The following is a 25,188-nucleotide window of genomic DNA, read 5'->3' as shown; positions in this document are numbered from 1 at the left end:
TATTACATCCTCTGACCTTGAGCAAATCATTAAACATCTCTGGAACTCAGTTTCCTCATCTGTAAAATCAGACCTCTAACCTCTTTTTAAACTCTAAATATATGATCCTACAAATTCAGTGGCAAATGAACAATTGAAGATACATGAAGGACCCTGAATGATTGACAGACCAGTGTGCTAGAGGAAGTGGGAGGAAACAGGGTCAAAGATTCAGAAAAAGCTAATATCTCCTCCTACCATCATAGATAATGGGAAGGGATTTATAATCACTGCTCAGACAGCAGAACTGTTGCTGCAAAATCATGTGAGAGACTGTGAGGATAACCTGTTACTCAGCATTCCCACTGAGATATATTTTTGCTATGTGCACTAATAATTTTCTGCAATGGCCCCAACATTTTGTGTCTCATCCAGTTCACCAGAGGTAAAAGAGAAATCAATTTCATGGTAGAACATCTAGACTTTCCAAGCCCAGTAACCACTATACCCTTATGGTAGATGAGTGGTTTTGCAAGATCATTCTCAAACTCTTCCAATGTGCCTACATCTTGGCTCTTGAGTACATTTGCAAATGTTCATGTGCATATGTAATAATAAAGACATTGCATGTGTGCACCTTCTTTTTCTAAAGACTCAATTTAGGAATAATGTCTGCAACAGGGAAGCACAATTTGCAGCTTGATTAATTAGGGCCTGCTAAAACTTCTAATTACTTGTTTGTTTTAAATGAGGTGTTTTGTTCTCATTAAAATCATTAATGCTAGTGAGGGAATGATAATGTGTTTTTAATATGTATGTTTGAATTTGAACCCCTTAATTTTATAAACAGGAACCTAAGTTTAATCAATATCTTCACATACTGACACCTGTATTTGTTGTATAAGAATGTACTTAAGCCATCAAACAGTGCTTGCTTATGTCAAACCAAAACAGAAAGATCTGTTCCCAACCCTAGTTGAAAAATGTTAACATTAACCAAACATCTGATTACATCATCAGCTGGTTAAACACAGAACTGCTTACTTACTGAACACATATAGCCAGTGAATATGACTGATGTCAATATTAAGCAGCCAGATAACTAACCATCATCCAGACATTAGTCATAATATGGAAACCTTGTTGTCCTCTTTGACAGGGATGCTGCTATTAATGTATTGCTACCTACATAACTAAAAGGTTTGGGAGTCAGTGAAACCTGAGTTCGAGGATGTTCTGGAATTGGCTCACACTGCCTACCCCCCAGGTCAATTGTCAAAATTTTCAGCACAAACACTTACACCTTGGAGATGGACAAATGTTACAATTCAGGGCATGATTCAGGAAGAAGTCACAAGTCAGGACAAGAGTAAACAACTGAGAACCAAAGGATCAGCTAGGTGTACAGGAAGTTCAAGGAAAGGAGACAGGCTGCTGCACAGTGGGCATATGCCTCTACTCAATTCCTTTTAACATGACATTAAAAATAACACCAATAGAAAACATTTATATAGTACTTACTATGTGCCAGACACTGTACTAAACACTTTACAATGGTCTTATTTGATTCTCACAACAACCCTGAGAGGCAAGTGCTATTATTATCACTTCCCCATCTTTGTTCACACTGCCCCCAGTGCCTATAATGCTTCTCCTTCCCCTATTAAGTTCCTACCCATCACTTAAAGCCCAGAACAAATGGCCACTCCCCCATAAAGCCTTCCTTGATTCTCCCTAGTGGTAACATCCTCACTCTCTTGTATCACCCATGGTACTTTGTTCTGTCTTCCTCTAAAATAATTATAATTGGATTATTGTATATTCTAGATCTCAGTGTTTGTGTCTTGGTTTCCTAAGTTCAGGGACTATGTCTTATTTCAATTTTATATCTCTCATAGCACTTAGCACGGTGTTCTGCAAAGAAGAGGTGATTAATAAATATTTGTAGGATCTAATTTTAAAAGCTTCTTCCCCTAGAATAATTAAACCTACAAAATGAGAAAGACTCCAGGAATAACATCCAGTGGAACTAACTGTGGGGGCTCCCTCTGAATTGCCAGAAAGCCACAGACAAGCAAAGAGAGACCCCATATGAGTTAAATCTCCTCACGCCTGGGGAATGGCAGTGGCAAAATTTCACCACAATCATTCATTGTTAAGGGTTAGTGAGAAAGGTATCTGATTACACTTCAGTGTTTCTGTTTCTTGCTGAGTTCCTTAAATCTTGTTCTAAATAGAATATTTTTAATATGGTCATTAGAGTAGTAATCACAATGTTCAAATTTAAAGAAGAGTCCCATTTTAATTGAATTCTATAATTGAATGGAAAAATATGCTAAGTTCTTTTAGAGAGTCAGACCCCGGGAAAGTCTTTCTGTTCAGAACCTGTAATGACTATATCCCATGTCATATCTGCTTAGCTTTTAAAGCCCTTCACAACCTGGCCCCTTCCTGCCTTTCCAGTATTGTTACACTTTTCCCTCCTCCATGAACTCTGATCCAGAGATGCTGGTCCTCTTGCTATTCCTCACACACAATACTTCATCCCCTGAGTACATGTATTTTCTTTTTTCGTTGTTTTTTTTTTGTTGTTGTTGCTGTTGTATTTTTTTGGTTTTTTGCAGGGCAATGGGGGTTAAGTGACTTGCCCAGGGTCACACATCTAGTAAGGGTCAAGTGTCCGAGACTGGATTTGAATTCAGGGCCAGTGCTCTATCCACTGTGCCACCTAGCTGCCTCCAAGTACATGTATTTTCACTGGCTGTCTTCATGCCTCCTTGCTTTCATCTCCTGGCCTCCCTAGCTTCCTTCAAGGCTGAGTTCAAATCCCAAACTTCTGCAAGAATCCTTTTTTCCAGCTCCTTCCTCCTCCTCACCCCCTACCCACCCAGTTCATCCTTGGTTCTCAAAGAGGAGCAATAACATCAAGAAGATGACATCTTGACTTGTGTATGAATTAGAAATCAGTGAGGCAGAGCTGTGCAAAGTCCTGAGCCTCATTCTGTCCTCTCATACTCTATACATCCTGTATGTACATAGCTGTTTGTATATTGTCTCCCCTATTAAAATGAGAGCTCCTTGAAGAGAGGACCTTGGTTTTTTTTACATCTTTTTTGTAACCCCAGTGCTTAGCACGTGGTAAGTATTTGATAAGTGCTTATTGACTGACTGACCACAGACTGTGCCACCCATCACCACTTGGTAGCCATTTACCTGAAGTATAGGCACATTACCTAGGAAGGAATAAACTTTAGAGATAGCTTTGAAAAAATAAAACCCATAAAGTAAAGATTAATGTCAGAATATGTTACAGTTTTAGCAAAGCTAAGAATAATATAGGTTATCATTCCTCTGGGAAGCTCAGATTCTGAGATGGAATTGGAAACCTGAGCTCTAAAGGGTAACAAGACAAGAGGCTGAGGAGGAGGAGACTCTGCAGAACCATAAGACGATCATGGCAGCATCCTCAGTGTACATAGCAAGTCCTGAGTGTATTGCAATGCAATATAGATGGTAAGTCATCCATCCCTATTATCACTTCCGTACTATAGAGAGATAAGGTTGGAGTGATTAGGACTTCCACATAGGGTTAGTTTGGGGGAAATCCTCTTGGGACCAGAACCAGGGATACTAAACTTATTGGCACTACCCACTTGCTGGTTCATTTTGTTGAGGGTTGAGAACCAACCTCAAAGCTCCTAAGCAAAGTGGAAAAGGCAGTGGAGAGCAAGCAAGGATCAGAACAATCCTCTGCCAGTGTTCAAGTCCTATCTGGCTTATGAGATACCTTCCAGGCTCTAAGAGTCTGTTATCTTTGTGATTTGGTAAGGATTCATAGGAAAGGCACAGAAGAGAAACTGTTCCTTACTATGCAACCTAATTCTAATGATATTGTTCCAAGTATGGCCTTAGAGAGAGGCAATAATGATTCCTTAGAGTAAGAATCTGACTATATATATATATATATATATATATGTCTACACCAGCTAGAATCAGAATAGCATAATGGATAGCAATTTGGCCTCAGAGTCAGTGGTTTCTCAGAGCATTTACTGATTTGTATTGATAATAGGAGATTCTTCACTGGGAATTCCCTATACCAGTGTGTGTGTGTGTGTGTGTGTGTGTGTGTGTGTGTGTGTGTGTGTGTGTGTGTGTGTGTGTGTGTGTGTGTGTGTGAAAAACAAGCACAATATCTTTTTTTAAATATCCTTGTTGCTGGAGCAGCTAGATGGATTCAGGAGGACCTGAGTTCAAATCTGGCCTCAGACACTTGACACTTACTAGTTGTGTGACCTTGGGCAAGTCACTTAACCCCAATTGCCCTGCAGAATAAAAAGAATGAAAAAAAAAAAGAAAAGAAAAAATCCTCGTTGCCTCTATCTTGTTGCTTCTATTAGAATTCTTTACAATGCAGTTGTTACTGTATAGATTATTTCCCTGGTTCTGCTCACTTCACTCACTTCCTATGAGCCTTCCCAGATTTTTCTGAAACCATCTCTGTTCTTGTATCATTTTTTAAAAATAGAGCTTTATATTTTATTTTATTTTTAGCATTCATTTTTTAAAATAATAAAATACATACACACATATATAGCATATATATGTATATATACACACACAAGATGTTTTGTGGTTGTTCAGTCATGTCCAACTCTTTGTGACCCCATTTTGGGGTTTTGTTGGCAAAGATGCGATTCACCATTTCCTTCTCTAGCTCATTTTACAGATGAGAAACTGAGGCAAACATGGTTAAGTGACTTGTCCAGGGTCACACATCTAGTAAGTGTCTGAAGCCAGATTTGAACTTAGGAAGATGAGTTTTCCTGACTCTAAGCCAGGCATTCTATCCACTGCCCCCTACCTACTTGTATGCATACACAGACACACACACACACACACACACACACACACACACACCAATATCATTAATTACCTTGTTTTTACATAAGCAAAGTGATATTTCTTAGAACAGCAGTTGAGTCTCTCCTCTGATTTACCATATTTATCCCAAAATTATTTTTGGCTATCTTTTTCACAAATCAAATCCACCTCAAAGAATAGAAGTTTGACACCATTGAGGACACAATGTTTGAGCAGGAGCAGCATGTCCTAGGATCAGAGATCTGGAGCTAGAATGTACTTCAGAGATAGGAAAGGAAGCTACGTTCTAGAAAATTGTGAAGTAACTTCACCAAAATCACACAGATAGTAGATGATAAATAAAACTGGGGTTTGAACCCAGATCTGTCAAGTACAACATTCTTTCTACCATGCTGTAGCTTCCCAAAAGGTCTTGAAGAGAACAGGATTCACATGGAATATAATGATCAGTGATCTCTAATTTCTAGCTGTCTTACTGCCTAGCACATTAGTGTGCTACTCTCAATGCACAGTACAGTGTATTGAGGATATTATTAAATGTTTGTTAACATGGTATACATGGTATACATGTATAAAATGTTATTCCTTTCTGATAGAATGTAGTCCCACAGTGCCTAGTACAGTGCCAGGCACAAAGTTGACACAATAAATGCTTCTTCATTGATACTTTATATTAGACCCTGTCCTCTAGTTGCTTACAGTCTCAACATCTCTCCCTTTCCAGGCACTCATCTAACTGTGGAGATACACCCTCGAAACAAAACACCACAGCTACTTAAGAAATTCTCCTTTGACAAACGTAAGTATCCCTTTGCATCTGTTACTGAACTCCTCATGGGCACTGACTGTATCTGTCTGGTGTGTTCAAGAATGGTAGGGAGATTCAGGAGGGAGAAGAATAGACCTAGAACCCAGGAGATCCCATTCCAGGTTCCTGGAGGCTACACTCAGTCCTATATTCTTTTTGGACAAAAGAAAAAAATCTATAGAGCTTTAGCCTGAGCTCAACTGCATCTAAATCCTTGCATTGGGGATCTCCAGAATGCTGATGCTTCCTTCTCGGTAGTTAGTTGCCTGAACTGTTTGCCATATTCACTATACCTGTGCCTTCTAATTTTCTTTATATTTGTGGGAAACTCATATCATTTGGGTGGGAGGAATGTATTACATCCCAAAAGCTGTTTCATAGACTGGTGAGTGGGAGTCTCATCTGGCTGCATCACCTGTCTGCATTCTTTCCGTACAGATGTATTTGGTGCTCAGGGAGATTACTCCAATCTCAGAGGGAAGTGTCAGTTGGGGAAGAGCTCAACTCCTCAGCTGCTTCCTGGATTGACACAGCTCCTTCCCTTAAACAAAACTGAGAAGGGAATCAATACAATTGCAGGATAGACTTGAAAACAAGATTTAGTTTTCAAATCTACTTTTATCTCCTTTCCAGAGAGGAAAAAAACAGTATTAACAAAGTCAAATAGTCTATTCCTCTGCCTTCAATCAGTACCACACCTAAAGAATGAATGCTGTTTTTATTCATTTTTAAACCCCTCTCCTCCCTATCCCTCCCCACAAAAAAATAAATAAAAAGGAGGAAAATTGCAATTCTTAAATAAAATAAGCATAGCCAAGCAAACCAATTCCAATTCATGTGTCATATCTGAGACCCATTCCCCTCTATGTCAGGAGGTGATCGGTGGGTAGTATCACTTCATCATCAGTCCTCTGGAATCATGATTGGTTGTTGCTTCTATCATAATTCTTTACAAAGCGGTTGTTACTGTATAGATTATTTCCCTGGTTCTGCTTACTTCACTCACTTCCTATGAGCCTTCCTAGATTCCTCTGAAACCATCTCTGTTCTGGTATCATTTTTTTAAAAATAGAGCTTTATATTTTATTTTATTTTAGCATTCATTTTTTAAAATAATAAAAATTTTTATTTAAAGTTTTGAGTTCTAAATGTTATTCCCTTCTTGCCTCCCTTTCCTCTCCCCTCTCTCAGGTGGCAAGCAATCAGATATAGGTTATACATGTTTAGCATTCATTTTTAAAATTTTCAGTTCCAAATTCACTCCTGCCTACCTTCCCCTTCCCCACCCATTGATATTACTCTTGATAGAGTAATTCTCCAGTGGATGAAAATTCTTTTTGTTTTCATTTCTTTGCTTCAACAACAAAAATTCTTATAAATATGTTTGCACATATGGGTCTTTTCCTCTTTTTTTAATCTCTTGGGACATAGGCCTAGTAGTGATATCACTGGTGATTTGGGGAGTTGGGTGGGTAATAATTCTAAATTGTTTTCCTGAATAGATGAATCAATTCACAGCTCCACCAACAGTGCACTGTCTTTCCATACTATCTGTAACAACTGTCATTTTGTTTTTTGGTAATCTTTGCCAGCCTGATAGGTATGAGATGGAACATTAGATTTATTTTAATTTGCATTTTCCAAACTATTACTGAACTGGAGTATTTTGGAGCTTCGAATAATTTCTTTGAGAAATAATTTCTGCCTGTTCTTATCATTTTTAACCTTTTATCTATTGGGCGATGGCTGTCATTCTTATATATTTGAATCAGTTTCTTAGGTATGAGAGCTTTATCAGAGAAACTGTTGAAAAGATTTTTTTTCTCCCAAAGAACTGCTTTGCTGTTAAATTTATGTTTATCCTATTTTTAAAGCCTAGCAGAAAAGATTTTATAAACTCCTTTAACATCCCTTCCAATAATTGTGAAAACCCTGCCAAAAGTTTTTGCATCTAAGTTTCTCCTTAAACATCTTTTGCCTTATTTAGTCCTTCAGTAAGGTGAGGAACACCTTTCCCTTAGTGCAAAAGCCTAAAGGCTTTTTTTTTTTTGAAAAAAGAATTATTAGATTGTCTTTTGATTTTCACATTTTCTTCATCATTTCCTTGACTTTACTTTTCCCTTCTCTATTCCCTTTGCTCCTTTCCATTCCCTGTCCTCTTTCTTTGTATTTTTGTTGATGGCCAGTTCTTAGAGTAGCTACCCAGTCCAACAAAAACATATAAAGTACCCATTAAGAGCAAGATAATGTACTAAGCTTCATCTGAAATAAAGAGATTAATGGGGCACTGCCCTGGTCATCCAGGTTCAGGAGTCTAGTTGATAATATCGAATGCCAAAAGCAAATCCTTTGAACACAAATAATTTCTAATTACCCATTGGATAAAGCCTTCTCTTTTCTTCCCCATTCATGTCCTCTCACCCCACCCAAGAGGAATGAACAAGCAGGGAACTGACCGGTACCAATTTCAACTGTTTGGTTTTTTTCTTGACAAACCAATGAAGATACTAAGGCTATGGAGCAAAGTGTGAAGAGAAACCAGAAGCAAGGATATATGCTAATGAGATAGTTGAGAACTATCTATACTTGACTCACCAACATTTAGAATTTTGTAGGTTTTCAAGGAGATCGGAATGGAAACACAAGACCACAGCAGCCAGGAGGGAAAGATGCCCATGGTAAATATCGGTCAAGTTTTACGGCATTCATTCATTATGCTCAATTTGCTAAACATTTAGTAAGTGCCTACTATTTATGCCAAACAGTGTATTCTAAGATGGGGGGGGGGGGAATACAAGAATAAAAAGAATAAAAAGGATATGGTCCTTTTCTTTGAGAAGCATGTAGTCTAGTAGGGGTGATAAATCATGTTCAAATAGAATCTAATTAGTGAATGAATGAAGTAAATTAATGAAGTACTGTGATGTCAATAATGGAAGTTTCATATTTGACTGAAACATCAGGAAAAGTTTTATGGAAGCATAAAAGCTGAGCTTTATAGGATAATTAGGAGTTCAAGAGGCAGTCAAGGCATAGGAAAAAACAAAAGCAACACTCCAGAGGTGGGAAAGCAAGATGATTGCAATTGTTTTGTTGTTGTTCTGTCCTCTCAGTCCTATCTGACTCTTCATGACTCTTCATTTGGGCTTTTTTTTTTTTTTGCCAAAGATACTGGAGTTATTTGCCATTTCCTTCTCCAGCTCATTTTACAAATGAGTAAACTGAGGCAAACAGAATCCTGTAGTAAGTATCTGAGGCCAGATTTGAACTCAGGAAAAAGAATCTTCCTGACTTCAGGCTCAGCACTCTATCCATTGTATCACCTAGCTGCCAGTTCTGTTTAATTGTGTAGTATAAAGATAAAGGTAAAAAGGTCAGTTTGAATGAGTGTGTAGAGGGCCTTGAATGCCAAGGCTAAAGAAGTTGTACTAAAGTACAAGTACTTCTAAAGTGATAAAGGATCATTAAAGGCTTTTGAGCATCAAAGTGACACAATGGCCCAAATTGGCCCACAGCAGCCTAAATCTATGAATTAGGAAGCTTAATCCAGCAATCAAACAATGTATGGGATAGCTTGGGGGAAAGACAAACTTAAGTAAGAGTTAATAAGTTCCTGAACTAGGTAGAGTCCCATTGTGGAAAATATATTTGAAACCTTAGCCACATAAAAATGCCTGATTTCTGACCCCATATTTCAATGGTATGGAAAAAATTACATTAAATTTGTTTGTTTGTTTGTTTGTTTGGTGAAGCAATTGGGGTTAAGTGACTTGCCCAAGGTAACACAGCTAGTAAGTGTTAAGAGTCTGAGGCCGGATTTGAACTCAGGTCCTCCTGACTCCAGGGCCGGTGCTCTGCGCCACCTAGCTGCCCCAAAATTACATTAAATTTTAAAGGCATTATTAAATAGTTTCAAACATTTTAAATATTGACTATGTTAATAAAACAAGTTGTGGAAAAAATACCAGACTGAGAAGCAGAAGGGCTGGGCTGATGCCTAGGCTCTCCCACCATCCCACTGGGATCCCTTCTATGGATCTCAGTTTCCTCATCTGTAAAGTGAGAGAATTCAACTCCCTTAGAGGTTCTCTAAGGCCCTTCCAGTGCTAGCATTCTATTTCTATTTCTATATTCTATTTCTGTGTTAAATATAGTTAGCTTTATTCCATGCATTTTCTATGATTTGAAATCAGATCAACTTGGTTAATGCTACAGATATTTTAAATGTATTTATGCACAACATATTTGGGTAGGGGTGCTATGCCTCTGAGCCTTATATAATCTGTACAGAGGGGAGATTTAATGAGGCATAAATCATTATAGGGTTTTAAAATATGCAGATATTATGAAATGGAACGGAGAAAGAGTGCAGCTAGTAACAGTGTTTTCAACCTCATTTTAGAAATGTCATCCTTCTTCCAAATGGAAGGGGAAAAAATCCCTCATTTTCAGAGCTATATTGAGCAGAAACCTGTTAAATGTGTAAATCCACTTTCCATCCATTTAGGTCAATGCAATAGCCCTTGTCAGAGAAAATCTGATAGATGTCGACTATAGATACAAAAAGTTGCTAAAGAGGGGAGGGGGGAGGGGAAGGTAAGCAAGTAGTTTTCATTTCCCTGGGGTTTCCAATGACTTCAGCTCTTCGGGTTTTTGGGCAGGAATTGCCCATGGTCTAATTGAGGATAATAGATAATAATAAATAAATTCACATTAATGTAGCATTTTGAGATGTATATAGTACTTCCCTCATAATACAGGAGGCGGTCATTCCCATTTTACAGAGGAGGAAACTGAAGCTCACCAAAACTAGTTGAGTTACCCAAGGTCAAGGGTACCGTGTTCCATGTACTATCTACCATGTACCGTGTACTATGTACCATGTATTATATACCATGTACCTGCTGCCTGGATGAGGTTGCCAACCATGTGGCTCTTCTGAATCAGAAGGACTTACGGGAAGGATGCATGGTACCGTATACCATGTACTGTGTAACGTGTTCTGTGTACTATGTACCATGTACTGTGTACCATGTACCACATACCGTGTACTGTGTACCGTGTACTGTGTACCATGTACACAGTACATGGTAGATTGTACACAGAACACGGTACATGTACACGATAGATAGTACAAAGTACATGGTACACGGTACAAAGTACACAGTACAGAGTACACGGTACACGGTACATAGTACATGGTACACGGTACTATGAGGGAAGAAGAGAGGGACAAAGGGGTGAGGGAGAAGAACAGATAGGGAGGAGGAAAAGGATAATGTGGGAGAGCACTATTCCAATATTAAGGAAATTAATTTTTAGAACTAAGTACACAGAACATGGTACATGGTACATAGTACACAGTACATGGTACATAGTACATGGAACATGGTACATAGTACATGGAACACAGTACATGGTAAACACTACATGGTACACAGTAGTACAAAGTACATGGTAAACACTACATGGTACACGGTACACAGTACATGGTACATGGTACACAGTAGATAGTACACAGTACATGGTACATGGTACTATGAGGGAAGAAGAGAGGGACATAGTACATGGTACATAGTACACAATGCATAGTACACAGTACATGGTACATAGTACACGGTACATGGGACATGGGGGTTCTTAACCTTCCTTTATGTCATGGAAACTTTGATAATTTGGAGAAAGTTAGGGACCCCTTCTCAGAATAATATTTTTAATGCATAAAATAAAACACATAGGAAACTAATCACATTGAAATTCTATTGTCCAGCTTAAATAAAAACAAATTTTTGGATGCCAGGTTAAGAACCCTTGCCTTAGGGAGTTCTCTGGGATACAATGAGCTTAAGCACTTGCCCTGAGAGTCAGAGGTGGTACTCGAAGCCAAGTCTTGCTGACTCTAAGGTCCCTCTATACACCATGCCTATCACCTGCCACATCGTGACTAAGATAACTGGATGCTAAGCCATGAGCAAAGGCAACTGGATGGTCTGGATTTGGGGTAGTTCCATTAAAAATGGGGCAATAATCTCACCACTGTCCATTACCACCAGAGAGAGGAGTACTTTATCTCTTTATTAAAAGTATAGGTGGGGGGCAGCTAGGTGGCACAGCGGATAGAGCACTGGCCCTGGAGTCAGGAGGACCTGAGTTCAAATCCGGGATCAGACACTTAACACTTACTAGATGTGTGACCCTGGGCAAGTCATTTAACCCCAATTGCCTCGCAAAAAATAATAATAATAATAATAAACTAAAAATAAATAAATAAAAGTATAGGTGGGACAGCTGGGTGACTCAGTGGATAAAGCACTGACCTGTGTGACCCTGGGCAAGTCACTTAACCCACATTGCCCCTTCCCCCACTGCCATGCTTCCTTTCTGATATAATCACAGTGATTCCAAGGATGATTTATCAATTATGCCGAAGATGCACAGACACATTCAGACTCTACAGTGTGCAGAAACAATGTTGCCCTTACCCTCACCCTCATTAATTCACTCAGAAAATACTGAGTACTTGTTATAGTCATGCAAGGGACTTGGATTCTAGTTCATGCTCAGCCAGCATCTGTGGGACTATGGGTAAATCACTTCACTACTCTGAAATTCAACTGCCCAATTTCTGTTAAAATGAGGGGGGTGGCCCAGAGAATCTCTGATTCATTCTATGATTGATTCCATCATTCAGTCTATAGACACTCCATAAATACTTGCTGACTGATCTGTCTGGAATAGGGTAGGGGCGGACCTACCTGGAAACAGGGAGATGAATGGAATAATCCTTCAATCTCCTGCCCCCCTTCCTCAACCCTCCCATATCCAACCCTCCAAAAGAAATAATAAATCTCGAAAAAAAGTTCTTTGTTCTCCTATGCAACCTGCTATCCAGGGACTTCAGATCTCTTCACAAACACTAATTAGATTCTCTCCATCTCTCAATGAAATATGACCATCTACTATTCTCCGTTTTGTAGATGGATGGACTAAGATCTAAAAAAGTGAAATCCCTTGCTTACTATGGATGAATAGACGATGTAAGGAAGAAGAGAGTTTGCCCACATCTTTCTGCAACCATCTAATTACCCATCTGCCCATGTATTAAGGGCTTAGTGATCACCCCCATCCCCACCCTGAAGCACTTGGCTCAATTTTTGGATGCTTTTGGAGCAACAGTCACTGACCTCAACAATTCCAATCTCTTTTGTGGCTGTGTAGTTAATGTTGGGGATAGAAAGGAAGAGAGCTATTAGCCAGCTCACTGCTTCCTTCTCTCACCATCTACTCTTCCAGAAGACTCTGGAGCATGAGAGTAGCAGAAGGGTATAAAAGGAAAATAATAACTACCATAAGGGGGGGCAGCTAGGTGGCACAGTGGATAAAGCACTGGCCCTGGATTCAGGAAGACCCGAGTTCAAATTTGGCCACAGACACTTGACACTAGCTGTGTGACCCTGGACAAGTCACTTAACCCTCATTGCCCCATAATAATAATAATAATAAACAACCATTGCCTCCTTTTATCTCAAGTATCTTATCTTTTATCTTTTATCTCCCAAGGTCACAGTTGCTTTATCACTCGATAAAGGCAAGAAAACAGCCTGTTTTCTTGAATCTCAGCCAGATTTTTCCTTCACTAGATCCCTCTGCCTCAGTAGAATAGAAAGATTTCTCAAGGGTATTGTTTGGGACTCTGTATCTGGGAGTAGTGACTCATGAAATGGGAAGTGTGTGAGGTACGAGCCAAAAGGCATGTGAACCAGGCAGCCCTGGTCTGGGGATCAGATGAAAGTCCCATGCTTCCATTCCCAGGACTTAGCCCTTCAGAAGTGTTAGAACCCTTTGACAATGGCATTCCCAGAAGTGGAGTTTTCCGACCTTGCTGCCAGTGACCACCTTCCTTTCCCACTGTTGTCCTCTGAGCTCATCAGAGATTACCAAAGGTCTTTGGTCAATGACAGTTCCTAGGGTATTTGCTGGTGTTTATGGTTTAAGCAAAAAAGTACAAAATCTAATATTCTTTGTTTTCTCCCATGCCCCCCTTCCTGTCCTCCTGGCTTGGCTGGCAGATCTGTTCTCCTGGCCACTTTGTGCTGATCATAGCATTAAAGGGCATTGTCAAAGAGGCCTTTTCTCTGAAACATAAGGACAAAGCACTTCTGGGGTCAGGGCTCTCTGTCAATGGCCATCCTAAAATGCTTGGTAGTGATAAATTAAAATGCTCAGGTTCTTCTTAAACACAAAATTATTTTTCATAAGTTCAGCTTGCAACAATAGAGAATATTTTTGATAGAACAATTCAGTTCATATAGTAATCATCTCCTAAGCACCGTAGCCCCAGGGAGGTGATCTTAAAGGTGTCCCCTGCCCTTCTGAAGCTTACCATCAAAGAGGAGAGACTTTTTCAAAGCTTGAGCTCACATTGATAATATTCTTCAACTTATTGTCCTCATTTTGCAAGCTAGGTAACAAAATTGTATGGGTAGTCAAATCTCAATTATTCAAGGGTCCGTTACTTAATTAGTCAATTATCTAGGATTCTTTTGACTTATAACCTCCTTGGAGTGTCTACTTTCTGACCTTTTCTTACATCATTAAGAGTTCCAAGTCAATTCACTCTACTCCTATTTAAATAGTTCCCTCCCTTCCTCCCTCCTCCCCTCCCTCCATCCATCCAGTGAACATTAATTGAGCACCTGCCATGGGAAACACAGGGTAAAAGTTTTAATAGGGACAAAGGTAATTCTGGATACAACTATGAAATAAGGATATTTTGTCCTGTATCCTACTACATACCCCATACCAAAGCTCAGATCATCTTTTTTTTTGTGAAGTAATTGGGGTCACACAGCTAGTACATGTCAAGTGTCTGAGGCCAGATTTGAACTCAGTTCTTCCTGCCTCCAGGGCCAGTGCTCTATCCACTGCACCACCTCAGATCATCTTTTACACTGCCTCCCTCCAGACACATTACACAGTGGGTTCCTCACCCACCCAGTGCTACTCCCATGCCAATCTTACTCCCAAAGCCCTGGACCTTTTTCTTTCTCCTCCATTAAGGAAACTTCTTTTGTATCTCACTATCTTAGAGCTTCTCCAGGAAAGCTATCAGTTTGGAATTGTTCTGATAAGCTAATTCATGTCATTGTTGTTCAGTCATTTTCAGTCATGTCTGACTCTTCATGAACTGAGTTAGGTTGGGGTTTTCTTGGCAGAAATACTGGGGTGGTTTGCCATTTTCTTCTCTAGCTCATTTGACAGATGAAGAAATTAAGTCAAACAGGGTTTAGTGACTTCTCCAGGGTCAGACAAATAGTGAGTGTCTGAGGTCACATTTGAACTCACTTCTTCTCGACTCCAGGCCCCACCCAGCTTCCCCAGAGTGGAATAAAGGAGAGGTTATTATATGCCTTTTTCAGAACATAATGACTCTCTTAATGCAAACTAGAATAACAGTAGCTTTATTTGGCTGCCATGCTATACTGCTGACTCATATTGGATTTGTAGGCCACCATCTCCCACTACTATTTCCCATCTTTTTCACAGGAAGTACAGTCTAGACACACTAACTCTATCCTATATTTGTGACATAGATTTTTTTTTTAACCCAAATGTGGAACTTTACTTTTATCTTTATTATGTTATCCTAAGGCATATAGATGTGTGTGTGTGTATATATATGCATATCTCACATCTACCTACACATATATTGCATGTATACAGCTAGATGGTGCAATGGATAGAGTGCCACTTTATGTGTCTTTATGAAGTCTTTATGACTTCAAATCCAGCCTCAGACACTTGCTAGCTGTGTGACCTTTGGCAAGGCACTTAACCCTATTTGCCTCAGTTTCCTCAACTGTAAAAATGATCTGGAGAAGAATATGGCAAACCACTCCAGTATCTATATATATGTATATATGTGTACACAAGTTTAAAATTGTCTTAACTAGTCCTTGCCAGGAGCCCACTTTAGGTTGAATTCCCCTATTTCTCCATTTGTCTGGCCTCAGCTCCCTAGACATAACTATTCCTAGAATGAACAGCACTATTGAGAGTTATCTTCACAACTGAGAAAGTTCTCCTGGTTTGTTTTCCAGCTTACCCATGGGATCGGTCTAGTCTGAAATCCATGCCATTGGACGTAAGGCAGTTTGAAAAATTGGATGCATATGCCTCCAGGGTAAGAAATCCGACATGGACTGTGCTTGCCTCTGATCCTTGGATAGGAGGACCCATTCAGGGTATGGGTTAGAGTACTGTGGGACAGTCAAATCAAAGTCCAGCTTTACAAAGTCCCTCCAAAATATTGAAAACTTACCAAGCTCATACAAACTCCTTTAAAGGTGGTCAGCATCCACATGAACATATAGACTATGGGGAACTCCTACTGCTGCCAGAGGCAATGTGGTACTGGCTAAGAAATAAAGTGATGGATCAATGGAATAGGTTAGGAACAGGAGACACAGTTATAAATGACTACAGTAATCAGTAATATAGGAAACAGTAGTTTGATAAACCCAAAGAATCCTGCTTCTGGGATAGGAACTCAGTATTTGACAAAAACTGCTGGGAAAATTGGAAGATAGCAGAAACTAGGAATAGACCAACATCTTATACCATCTACAAAAATAAGGTCAAAATGGGTTCAAGATTTAGACATAAAGGGTGATACCATAGATAAATTAGAAAAGGAAGGAATAGTTTACTTCTCAGATCTATGGAGAGGAAAACAATTTATATCCAAACAAGAGATAGAGAATATTATGAAATGCAAGATGGAAGACTTTGATTACATTAAATTAAAAAGGGGTTGTACAAACAGAAGCAATGCAGCCAAAATTAGAAGGGAGGCAGAAAACTGGGAAACCATTTTTACAGCCAGCATATCTGATAAAGGCCTCATTTCTAAAATATATCAGGAATTTATAAGAATTTATAAATTTATAATTTATAAGAATCCAAGTCATTCCCCAAATGAGAAATGGTCAATAGGCAGTTTTCTGATGAAGTCAAAGCCACATGAAAATATTTCATATTGCCATATGAAAAATGCTCTAAATCACTATTGATCAGAGAGATGCAAATTAAAACAGCTCTGAGGTACTACCTCACACCTATCAGATTGGCTAATATGACAAAAAAGGAAAATAATAAATGTTGGAGAAGCTGTGGAAAAATTGGAACACTAATGCATTATTGGTCGAGCTGTGAACTGATCCAACCATTCTGGAGATCAATTTGGAACTATGCTATGGGACTGTTCATACCCATTGACCCAGTGGTACCATTGTTTTGTTTTGTTTTGCGGAACACTGAAGGTTGAGTGCCTTGCCCAGGGTCACACAGTTAGTAAGTGTCAAATGTTTGATGCCGGACTTGAATTCAGGTCCTCCTGAATCCAGGGCCAGTGTTTTATCCACTGCATCACCTAGCTGCCCCATGCTCCATCCATTCTTAGCTGACCTCCTAGGACCTGACCCTTTGTCTGTCTAGGACCTGTGTTATCTATTAGATTTATCCTATTGAACTATTCATCTGTTCCTGGAACCTCCTGGCCATCTCTGACCCATCGCTAACAATATTACACAGCACCCCTAAAAACAACTTAGTTTCAGTCAAAAAGCTGATAGGAGATTGGGAAAGAGAGAATAAGAGGTGTAGTATTTATTCTTATATCTCAAAAACTCTTGTAGCTGCTAGAAGAATGATGAGCAAAAGAAAAGAGAGACCATGAACTGGGGGTAAAAGGAGCAGTTGCACCAGAGGGGCTTATGGTCAGTTAAGTGCTGTCTGGCTCAGTTCTTGCCTTGACCGCCTCCCTCTTCCACACCTCAGTCAGCACCTGCTTGTTCTCAAGCTAGACAAGTTGGAGAAATGATAGTTCATCCTATTCCACAATTGTCCTGTTTCTGACACATCATGTTCCTTTTCAAACAGGTGAAGGTAAGGTCTGGGTTGGAAGAACTGGTGAAAGACTTGCTTCAGGAGGCTCATACGGACCTGGAGAAAGTCAGAGCCATTTGGGTATGGATTTGCCACCACATAGGTAGGTCACACAATATAGACATTAATTAGCTCTAGGCTGATAGTAATAATAATAGTATAATGATAATGGTAACTAACATTATAAAGTACTTTAAGGTTTGCAAAGCACTATACATGTGATTTCTTTTGATCCTCATAACCTTGTGACCCATTTTGTAGATGAGGAAACCGAGAGTTTAAATGGTCAAGTAACTTGCCCAAAGCTACAGAACTAGCTTTTGAAGAGATATTTGATTGCTGGTCTTCTTAACTCCAAGTCCAGCTCTCTCACCTACTGAGCCACTTTGCTGTCTCCAATCCCCTGTAGAATCCATACCTTATTACCTCCTCTACAAAAGAGCCAGATTAAATTAAAGGAGCTAAATCTCAAATTGATCCACTTTGTTCCTTATTGGTATCTTTAGTAAAAGGTTTATATGGAAGAAATTAAAAGTAGACCTCATCACCAAGGGGTGCCCACCCCTTGGGCAATGTCCACTACTGGGCAATCTCCCCCAATGATGAGGAATTTAGAAATCATGGAACATCTTATATATGATTCTTAGGCTAAAGCTGCAAGTCATATCATTACCACTCAGACCCTGTCTTACATGAACCCTGTTCCATCTCCAGAGCATCACAGGGCCCAACCATGGACCCTACCCAGACACCCAGGGAACAGAAGCCAATAACATAAGTCTTTTCAAAGACTTCTTTTCCCTGAAGTACAGCAGCCAAGACCAAACACAACACACCAAAGAAGATGTAAAGGAAAATGTAGAAGGCCTCAGGCAAACCACTGCAAGATTCTCAGAGCACTTCCTTGATTTCTCATATACCTCACTATGAATCTCACAAAAGTTGAGCCAATCTAACATTGGCACAGGACAGCTAGGTGGCGCAGTGAATAGAGTGCCAGGCCTGAAGTCAAAAAGACTCATCTTCATGAGTTCAAATCTGGCCTCAGACACTTATTGACTGTGTGATCCTGGACAAATCATTTAACACTATTTGCCATAGTTTCTTCATCTGTAAAATGAGCTGGAGAAGGAAATGGCAAACCACTCCAGTATCTTTACCAAGAAAACCCTAAATGGGCTCATGAAGAGTCCTACTTAACAAGAACCACAACAATATTAGCACACCAGTACTAGATGAGTGGTTTAAATACATGACTCCTCCATGCCTAGTATGAGTTAACCCTCTAAAGCTCATCTCTGGGTCCTGGCCCTGGTTGTGTTATTCCTCTATGAAACCTATTACTTACAGACAATAAAAGTCTATTTTTAAAGCCAGTTGTTTGGAATGATTTTCCTATTAAAAAAACACAATATTTTTTTGTGATGGATTAGAGCCTTCTTTTAAGTAGTATTCTTTTTGTTAATAGATACCTCCTGTCACAGTCAGGTCATATGTGTGATGTGACCCTGAGCAAGTCACTTAGTCTTCCTCTGTTTGCCTCAACTGTAAAATCAAAATAATCCTAGGGCAGCTAGGTGGTGCAGTGGATAGAGCACCGGCCTTGGAGTAAGGAGTACCTGAGTTCAAATCCGGCCTCAGACATTTAATACTTACTAGCTGTGTGACCCTGGGCAAGTCACTTAACCCCAATTGCCTCACTAAAAAAATAAATAAATAAAATAAAATAATCCTAGCACTTACTTCCCAAGGCAGTTGTGAGGATCAAATGAGATAATATCTGTAAAGTACTTGGTGTAGGTGCTCAATAAATGTACATTTCCTTCATTCCATTATATCACATGATCTTCACAATGCCCCCTGTGAGGTAGTTAACAGATTCCTTTCCATCCCCGTTTTACAAACAAGGGTAACTGAGGTTCAGAGAAGTGATAGGATTTGTCCAAGGTGATTGAAAGCCTCCTGTGCCAGTGCCCTCATCACTGTGTACTGCCTCATTTGTAGGAATGATTCAGGGGTGTTTTATACAATACTAAACAAAAGGCTCAGTGGATAAAGCATTGGGCCTGAATTCAGGAGGACCTGAGTTTGAGTCCAGTCTCAGACACTTGACACTAGCTGTGTGACCCTGGGCAAGTCACTTAACCCTCATTGCCTCACAAAAAACAAAAAAAACAATACTACACATGCCCAAGTTAATAATAATAGCTAATATTTATACAGTGCTTTAAGGTTTCTAATGAACAAATCTACATCTAACTATATCTTTATCTACATAGATATGAACATAGATATACACCTTGTAAGGAAAATGATATTATTATCCCCATTTTATAAATGAGAAAACTAAGGCTAAGTGACTTGTCCAGGGTCATCAGGCTTATGAGTTTCCAAGGCAGGATTCAAACTCATTTGCTGTGCTCTATCCAGATCCAACATTCTTTCCACAACTCCATGTAGCCATTCTCTTAGGAGAACCAACTTAGAGTTGTATTATTACCTATACAATAACATGAAAATATTAAATAGTTTTACTCACTTCACTTTCACTGGTCTTTTTAATTAAACTGGGGTTTAAAGATTTAAATGATGCCAAACAGTATTATTTGGATTAGTAAGCTAATTCAAATGCTGCTAAATAGAAGGGGTCTAAATAGAAGGGTACAAAATTAAAACCCAAAATACCATCTGATTCCACAAAGTTCTACTGTCCTTCCCCATTCCCCTGCTCTTCCATTAGGCTGTGAGCTCTTTGAGAGCAGGGTCTGTTTTGTGCCTTTCTTTGTATCTCCATCATTTAGCACAATGCCTGGTACATAGTAGAGGTTTTAATAAATGTTTATTGTCTGACTACCAGTCCAAAGACTTACATGAACTGATACTGATTGAAATGAGCAGAACCAGGAGAACATCATACACAGTGTCAACAACGTTGTATGATGATCAACTGTGATCGACTTAATTCTTCTCGGCAGAGCAATGATCCAAAATAATTCCAAAGGACTCATGATGGAAAATGCTCTCCACATCCAGGAAAAAGAACTGTGAAATCTGAATGCAGATTGACTGCCAGTCCAACACAACAGGAGCTAGTTAACATTAAGGGCTAAAGGGTAGATATTATAAGTCAGGAGGAGGGGAAGCTAGGTGGCGCAGTGGATAAAGCACCGGCCCTGGATTCAGGAGGACCTGAGTTCAAATCCGGCCTCAGATACTTGACATTTACTAGCTGTGTGACCCTGGGCAAGTCACTTAACCTCCATTGCCCCACAAAAAAAAAAAAAAGTCAGGCGGAGGCTTGACCTTCTTTCCCAATATCCTCACATGCAGAAATTCATTCTCTCTCTCTCTCTCTCTCTCTCTCTCTCTCTCTCTCTCTCTCTCTCTCTCTCTCTCTCTCTCTCTCTCTCTCTCCCTCCCTCCAAATTATCTATCTATCCCAAGATATCTAGATAGTGATATATACATATAGAGATAGTGACTAGACCTGAGATTTGCTTGGTATAGGAAACTCCTACATGAGTAAATACCCTTTACCAATATGTCGGGACCTTCTCTGCAACTTATAGTCTTAAAGAGTTGGCCTTGTCCAGGCAGCTGGATTGCCTAGTGGTTAGAGCACCAGACCTGAAGTTAAGAAGACCTGTCATCAAATTTGGCCTCAGACATTTACTAATATCTGTGTGATTCTGGACAAGTAAGTCACTTACCCTTGATCTGCTTCAGTTACATCAACTATAAAAAGGGGATAATAATAGCACCTATCTCCGTGGATTATTATGAGGATCAAATGAGGTCATATTTGTAAAGTGTTTACATAGCACTTAATAAATGCTTTCCCCCTTCTTTCCATTATATTTCAGGGTTTTTTTCTTTTTCTTTTTCTTTTTCTTTTTTTGTGGTTCAGTGAGGGTTAAGTGACTTGCCCAGGGTCACGCAGTAAGTGTCAAGTGTTTGAGACTGGATTTGAACTCAGGTCCTCCTGAATCCAGGACCAGTGCTTTAATCTACTGCGCCACCTAGCTGTCCTCCATTATGTTTCAAAAGCAGGAATTAAACTGCCTCCAAGGCCAGCTCTCTCTCTACTATTTCATGTTGCCTCTCACACACGCACATAAATGTCTATGAATGTTCATATACCCAGTAATATATAATCATATATATTCAAACATGAAGATACAACATGCTCATATATATGCATATATACATACTAATACATATTCATTTACACTCATACATATGCCTGCACTCACAGCCAGATATATTCTTTAAATATTTTTTTTTGGTGGGGCAATAAAGGCTAAGTGACTTGCCCAGGGTCACACAGCTAGTAAGTGTCAAGTGTCTGAGGCCGGATTTGAACTCAGGTCCTCCTGAATCCAGGGCCAGTGCTTTATCCACTGCGACACCTAGCTGCCCCCCAGATATATTCTTATACACACATATACACCCTTACTTATGCTTACTCACACACAAATATGCACTCTTATATGCACATAGGCCCTCATCTATAGGTATATTTGTATATGTGTGTACATATATATCAATACACGTACATCTACATATAGACAACGTAGGTGCATACAAGTATACAGTCATTCAAACATAAATGCATATAAATTCATACTCGTTCATGTTCTTGTAGACATATATATTGCACCTGTCACTGTAGCCCTCCTTCCCAGTGATTCCTTCTGCACCTCACTGACTTGCAGTGTCTCCTGGAGGGTGGACTTTGCCCTCATGATGACAGTGTCACTTTTATTTTTATTATTTTGTTTTTTGTTTGTTTTTGGTGAGGCAATTGGGGTTAAGTGACTTGCCCAGGGTCACACAGCTAGTAAGTGTTAAGTGTCTGAGGCTGGATTTGAACTCAGGTCCTCCTGACTCCAGGGCTGGTGCCCTATCCACTGTACCACCTAGCTGCCCTGAGAGTGTTACTTTTATAAACATATCACCAGGACCTCAGGTCTTGGCGCAGAACCAGCCCCATAAGCCATTCATCCGATAAAAGCATTTCCTGGCGCACTGAACTGTATTCCAATGAGTCCCTGAGCACTGAGATATTCCATTCAGGGGCAGGTTTCTCCCTCCGTTTGGAAATTATGAGGGCTCCACTATTCAACTGCCCTCACGTCAGGGAGTGTAGAATGGTAGGAATCAACCTCTCTGTCTGGCGATTAATGACAGAACAGCAACACTTTGGTCCCCCTGGCTTAAGATTTCACAGTTTGATTTGCATTCCCTGTGAGGCTATTTTTCCTTCTTCTGACATACACTGAAAAGTCCTCCACTGAACACAGTGGGCCCAGGCCCCAGGAGCCGACCATAGTGCCTGCATGCAGTGCTACCCGTCCAGTCCTAAGAGTCGTCCCTCCCCTCTGTCTCAGTCTGATAAGTGTGTGTGTTTCTTTGCAGACTGTATCCACAGCAGTTCCTAGGAACTGATTTTTTTGGATTGTTGTTTAGTCTTTTCAGTCATGTCCCACTCTTTGTGACTCCATTTGGGGTTTCCATGGCAGAGATATTGAAGTGTTTTGCCATTTCCTTCTCTGGCTCATTTGATAGATGAGGAAACTGAGGCAAACAGTATGAAGTGACTTGCCCAGGGTCAGGCAGCTAGTAAGTGTCTAAGGCCAGATTGGAACTCAGGTCTTCCTGACTCCAGGCCCAGAGCTCTATCCACAGCACCACCTAGCGGCCCCTCAATAGCCAGCTTCAAATTTTATATGCTTGGGCGGTTTGGGAGAGCAAGTAGGTGTAACTGAAATATACAGTCTCTAAATTCTATTTTCACCTCCTTCCCCCTCCAAACTTTTACTGAAAGTACTCATAAAAAGACTGTCCCAAATTGCCTTTACCTCTTTTACATCTGACTCCTTTCTGGTGAATGTGCTAATCACAGTACAGTGGCCTCCCAGCTCCAGGTTCCCGTGGAAACCAATCCAAATGGAAACAGAAAGAAGAGGAGTTTATGAAATATATTTCAGGCCCAGTAGCTCATTTTCATAGGGCCCACTTTCAGTTTTCTTTTTTAATACAAAGCTATTTATGAGTCAGTGCTATCCATGATAATGATGATTGGGAGAGATCTTATGGATAGAGAAGTCAGCATGACCTGAGTTCAGGTCCCACTATAGACACAAAGTGGTTGTGTGACCCCGGGCACATCACTCACAGGTTTCGATACACCAGATATCCCTCTAGAATTTTAAGTTGCGTAGCAAATGACAATCGACATTGGAAGAGGGAGCCCTCTCGTTGGGAGTTTCCTCTGCCAATAAAATCACAGGTTCAAGACCCACTCGATTATCAGATGATTGGAGCCATCCTAATGGAATCTGATGGAAACACTGTCCTTCTGTTCTATCATTTTCCTCTTTGGAAAGAAGCCTGCCTTCCATCCTCTTATGCTTTCTTCTCCACCTTTGTCCCTCCAGAGTATGATATTGTGGCTGCCCAGGAGAAGGACCGCCGGTCCTACAAGCCCACTGACATTCTGCAGAGCCAGAAGAGCAACTGCGATGGGTACGCCGAGCTCTTTGAGAAAATGTGCAGGTGAGTGAAAAGTCAAGCAAACCCAGGCCCTGTGAGAGGACTCTGAAAGTGACTAACCCTGTCCTCAGCTGCCTCTTGTAAATCACCGTCTGCTTTGGTGCCAGGCTTGAAACTTTAGTTTGCAAACTCGGCTTTGGAATCTGAACAAGTCCTGAAAAGGTCAATTTCTCTCTCTCTCTCTCTTTCTCTCTCTCTCTCTCTTTTTTTCCACCAGCATAATTTACTTTATGCCATCTGCTGAGCTTCACATTGCATTAACATAATAGCAGATGAATACACACAGATAATTTGGTTATAAAAGGCTTCCCCCCCCCCCTTCTCCGGGCCTCTATGGAGCTGAAGGTTAAAAGAATGGCAGGTCTGGGAACAAGAGAGCCAGTATCTGCAGACAGCCAAGGCCTAGTGTGAAAAGCTGTCCTCCCGTTCTGGCCCGGTGGCCCTCCTGGGGAAACGAAAGGTCTCCTACCTGGAAAGCTTTGGCAGTGGGGAAAGGTGAATAATTAGAAGTGGAGCTCTCTTCAAAGCCCCTTTGGTTCCATTTTAAAAGGCCCTGGATAGAGCCCTCTGCATCTTTGCCTGGGGTACAAACAAGGAAGACTGAATGAATGGAAAGCCTATGTCATACCCCTCACCCCCCATGAGATTGATTCATGCTGGTTAAAGTGAGAAAGAACCCGTGCTTAGTATGGTAAATCTTGGAACTTTGTTGATAAGATTGGTTTGAAAAAAAAAAAAAAGACATTGCTAGCCAGGGTGATGTAAATACATTTTCTCATCTATCCAGTGATTGCTTATTAAGAGAAACCATGGGCCCTGACTAGGACCACCATTACTATTGCTGCAGCCTTCAGCAGGTCCTTACCCTATACTGGACCTTGTTTGCCCCATCTGTAAGGCGTGAAGTTTGAATTTCCAAACCTCCAAAGCCTTTCTATATCATTTTGTTGTTCTTGAGTCATTTCAGTCGTGACCAACTCTTTGGGACTTCCTTTAGCAAAGATCCTGGAGTGGTT

General features: G+C 40.2%; 1 protein-coding gene across 1 annotated transcript in view; it reads left to right on the top strand.

Moving 5' to 3' along the window:
* The window catches only part of KY (kyphoscoliosis peptidase), a 97,343-nt gene that overhangs the window by 25,331 nt on the left and 46,824 nt on the right, over positions 1-25,188 (top strand). Inside the window, exons 4-8 of the mRNA XM_043996662.1 lie at positions 5,588-5,662; positions 8,287-8,349; positions 15,772-15,854; positions 17,612-17,720; positions 24,058-24,175. Of these exons, the coding sequence (XP_043852597.1) occupies positions 5,588-5,662; positions 8,287-8,349; positions 15,772-15,854; positions 17,612-17,720; positions 24,058-24,175 (448 nt within the window). The remainder of the gene's footprint in view (positions 1-5,587; positions 5,663-8,286; positions 8,350-15,771; positions 15,855-17,611; positions 17,721-24,057; positions 24,176-25,188) is intronic.

The sequence above is a fragment of the Dromiciops gliroides genome, chromosome 3 (genome assembly GCF_019393635.1).
Source record: "Dromiciops gliroides isolate mDroGli1 chromosome 3, mDroGli1.pri, whole genome shotgun sequence".
Lineage (NCBI taxonomy): Eukaryota > Metazoa > Chordata > Mammalia > Microbiotheria > Microbiotheriidae > Dromiciops > Dromiciops gliroides.
This window is presented reverse-complemented; position numbering and strand designations above follow the sequence as displayed.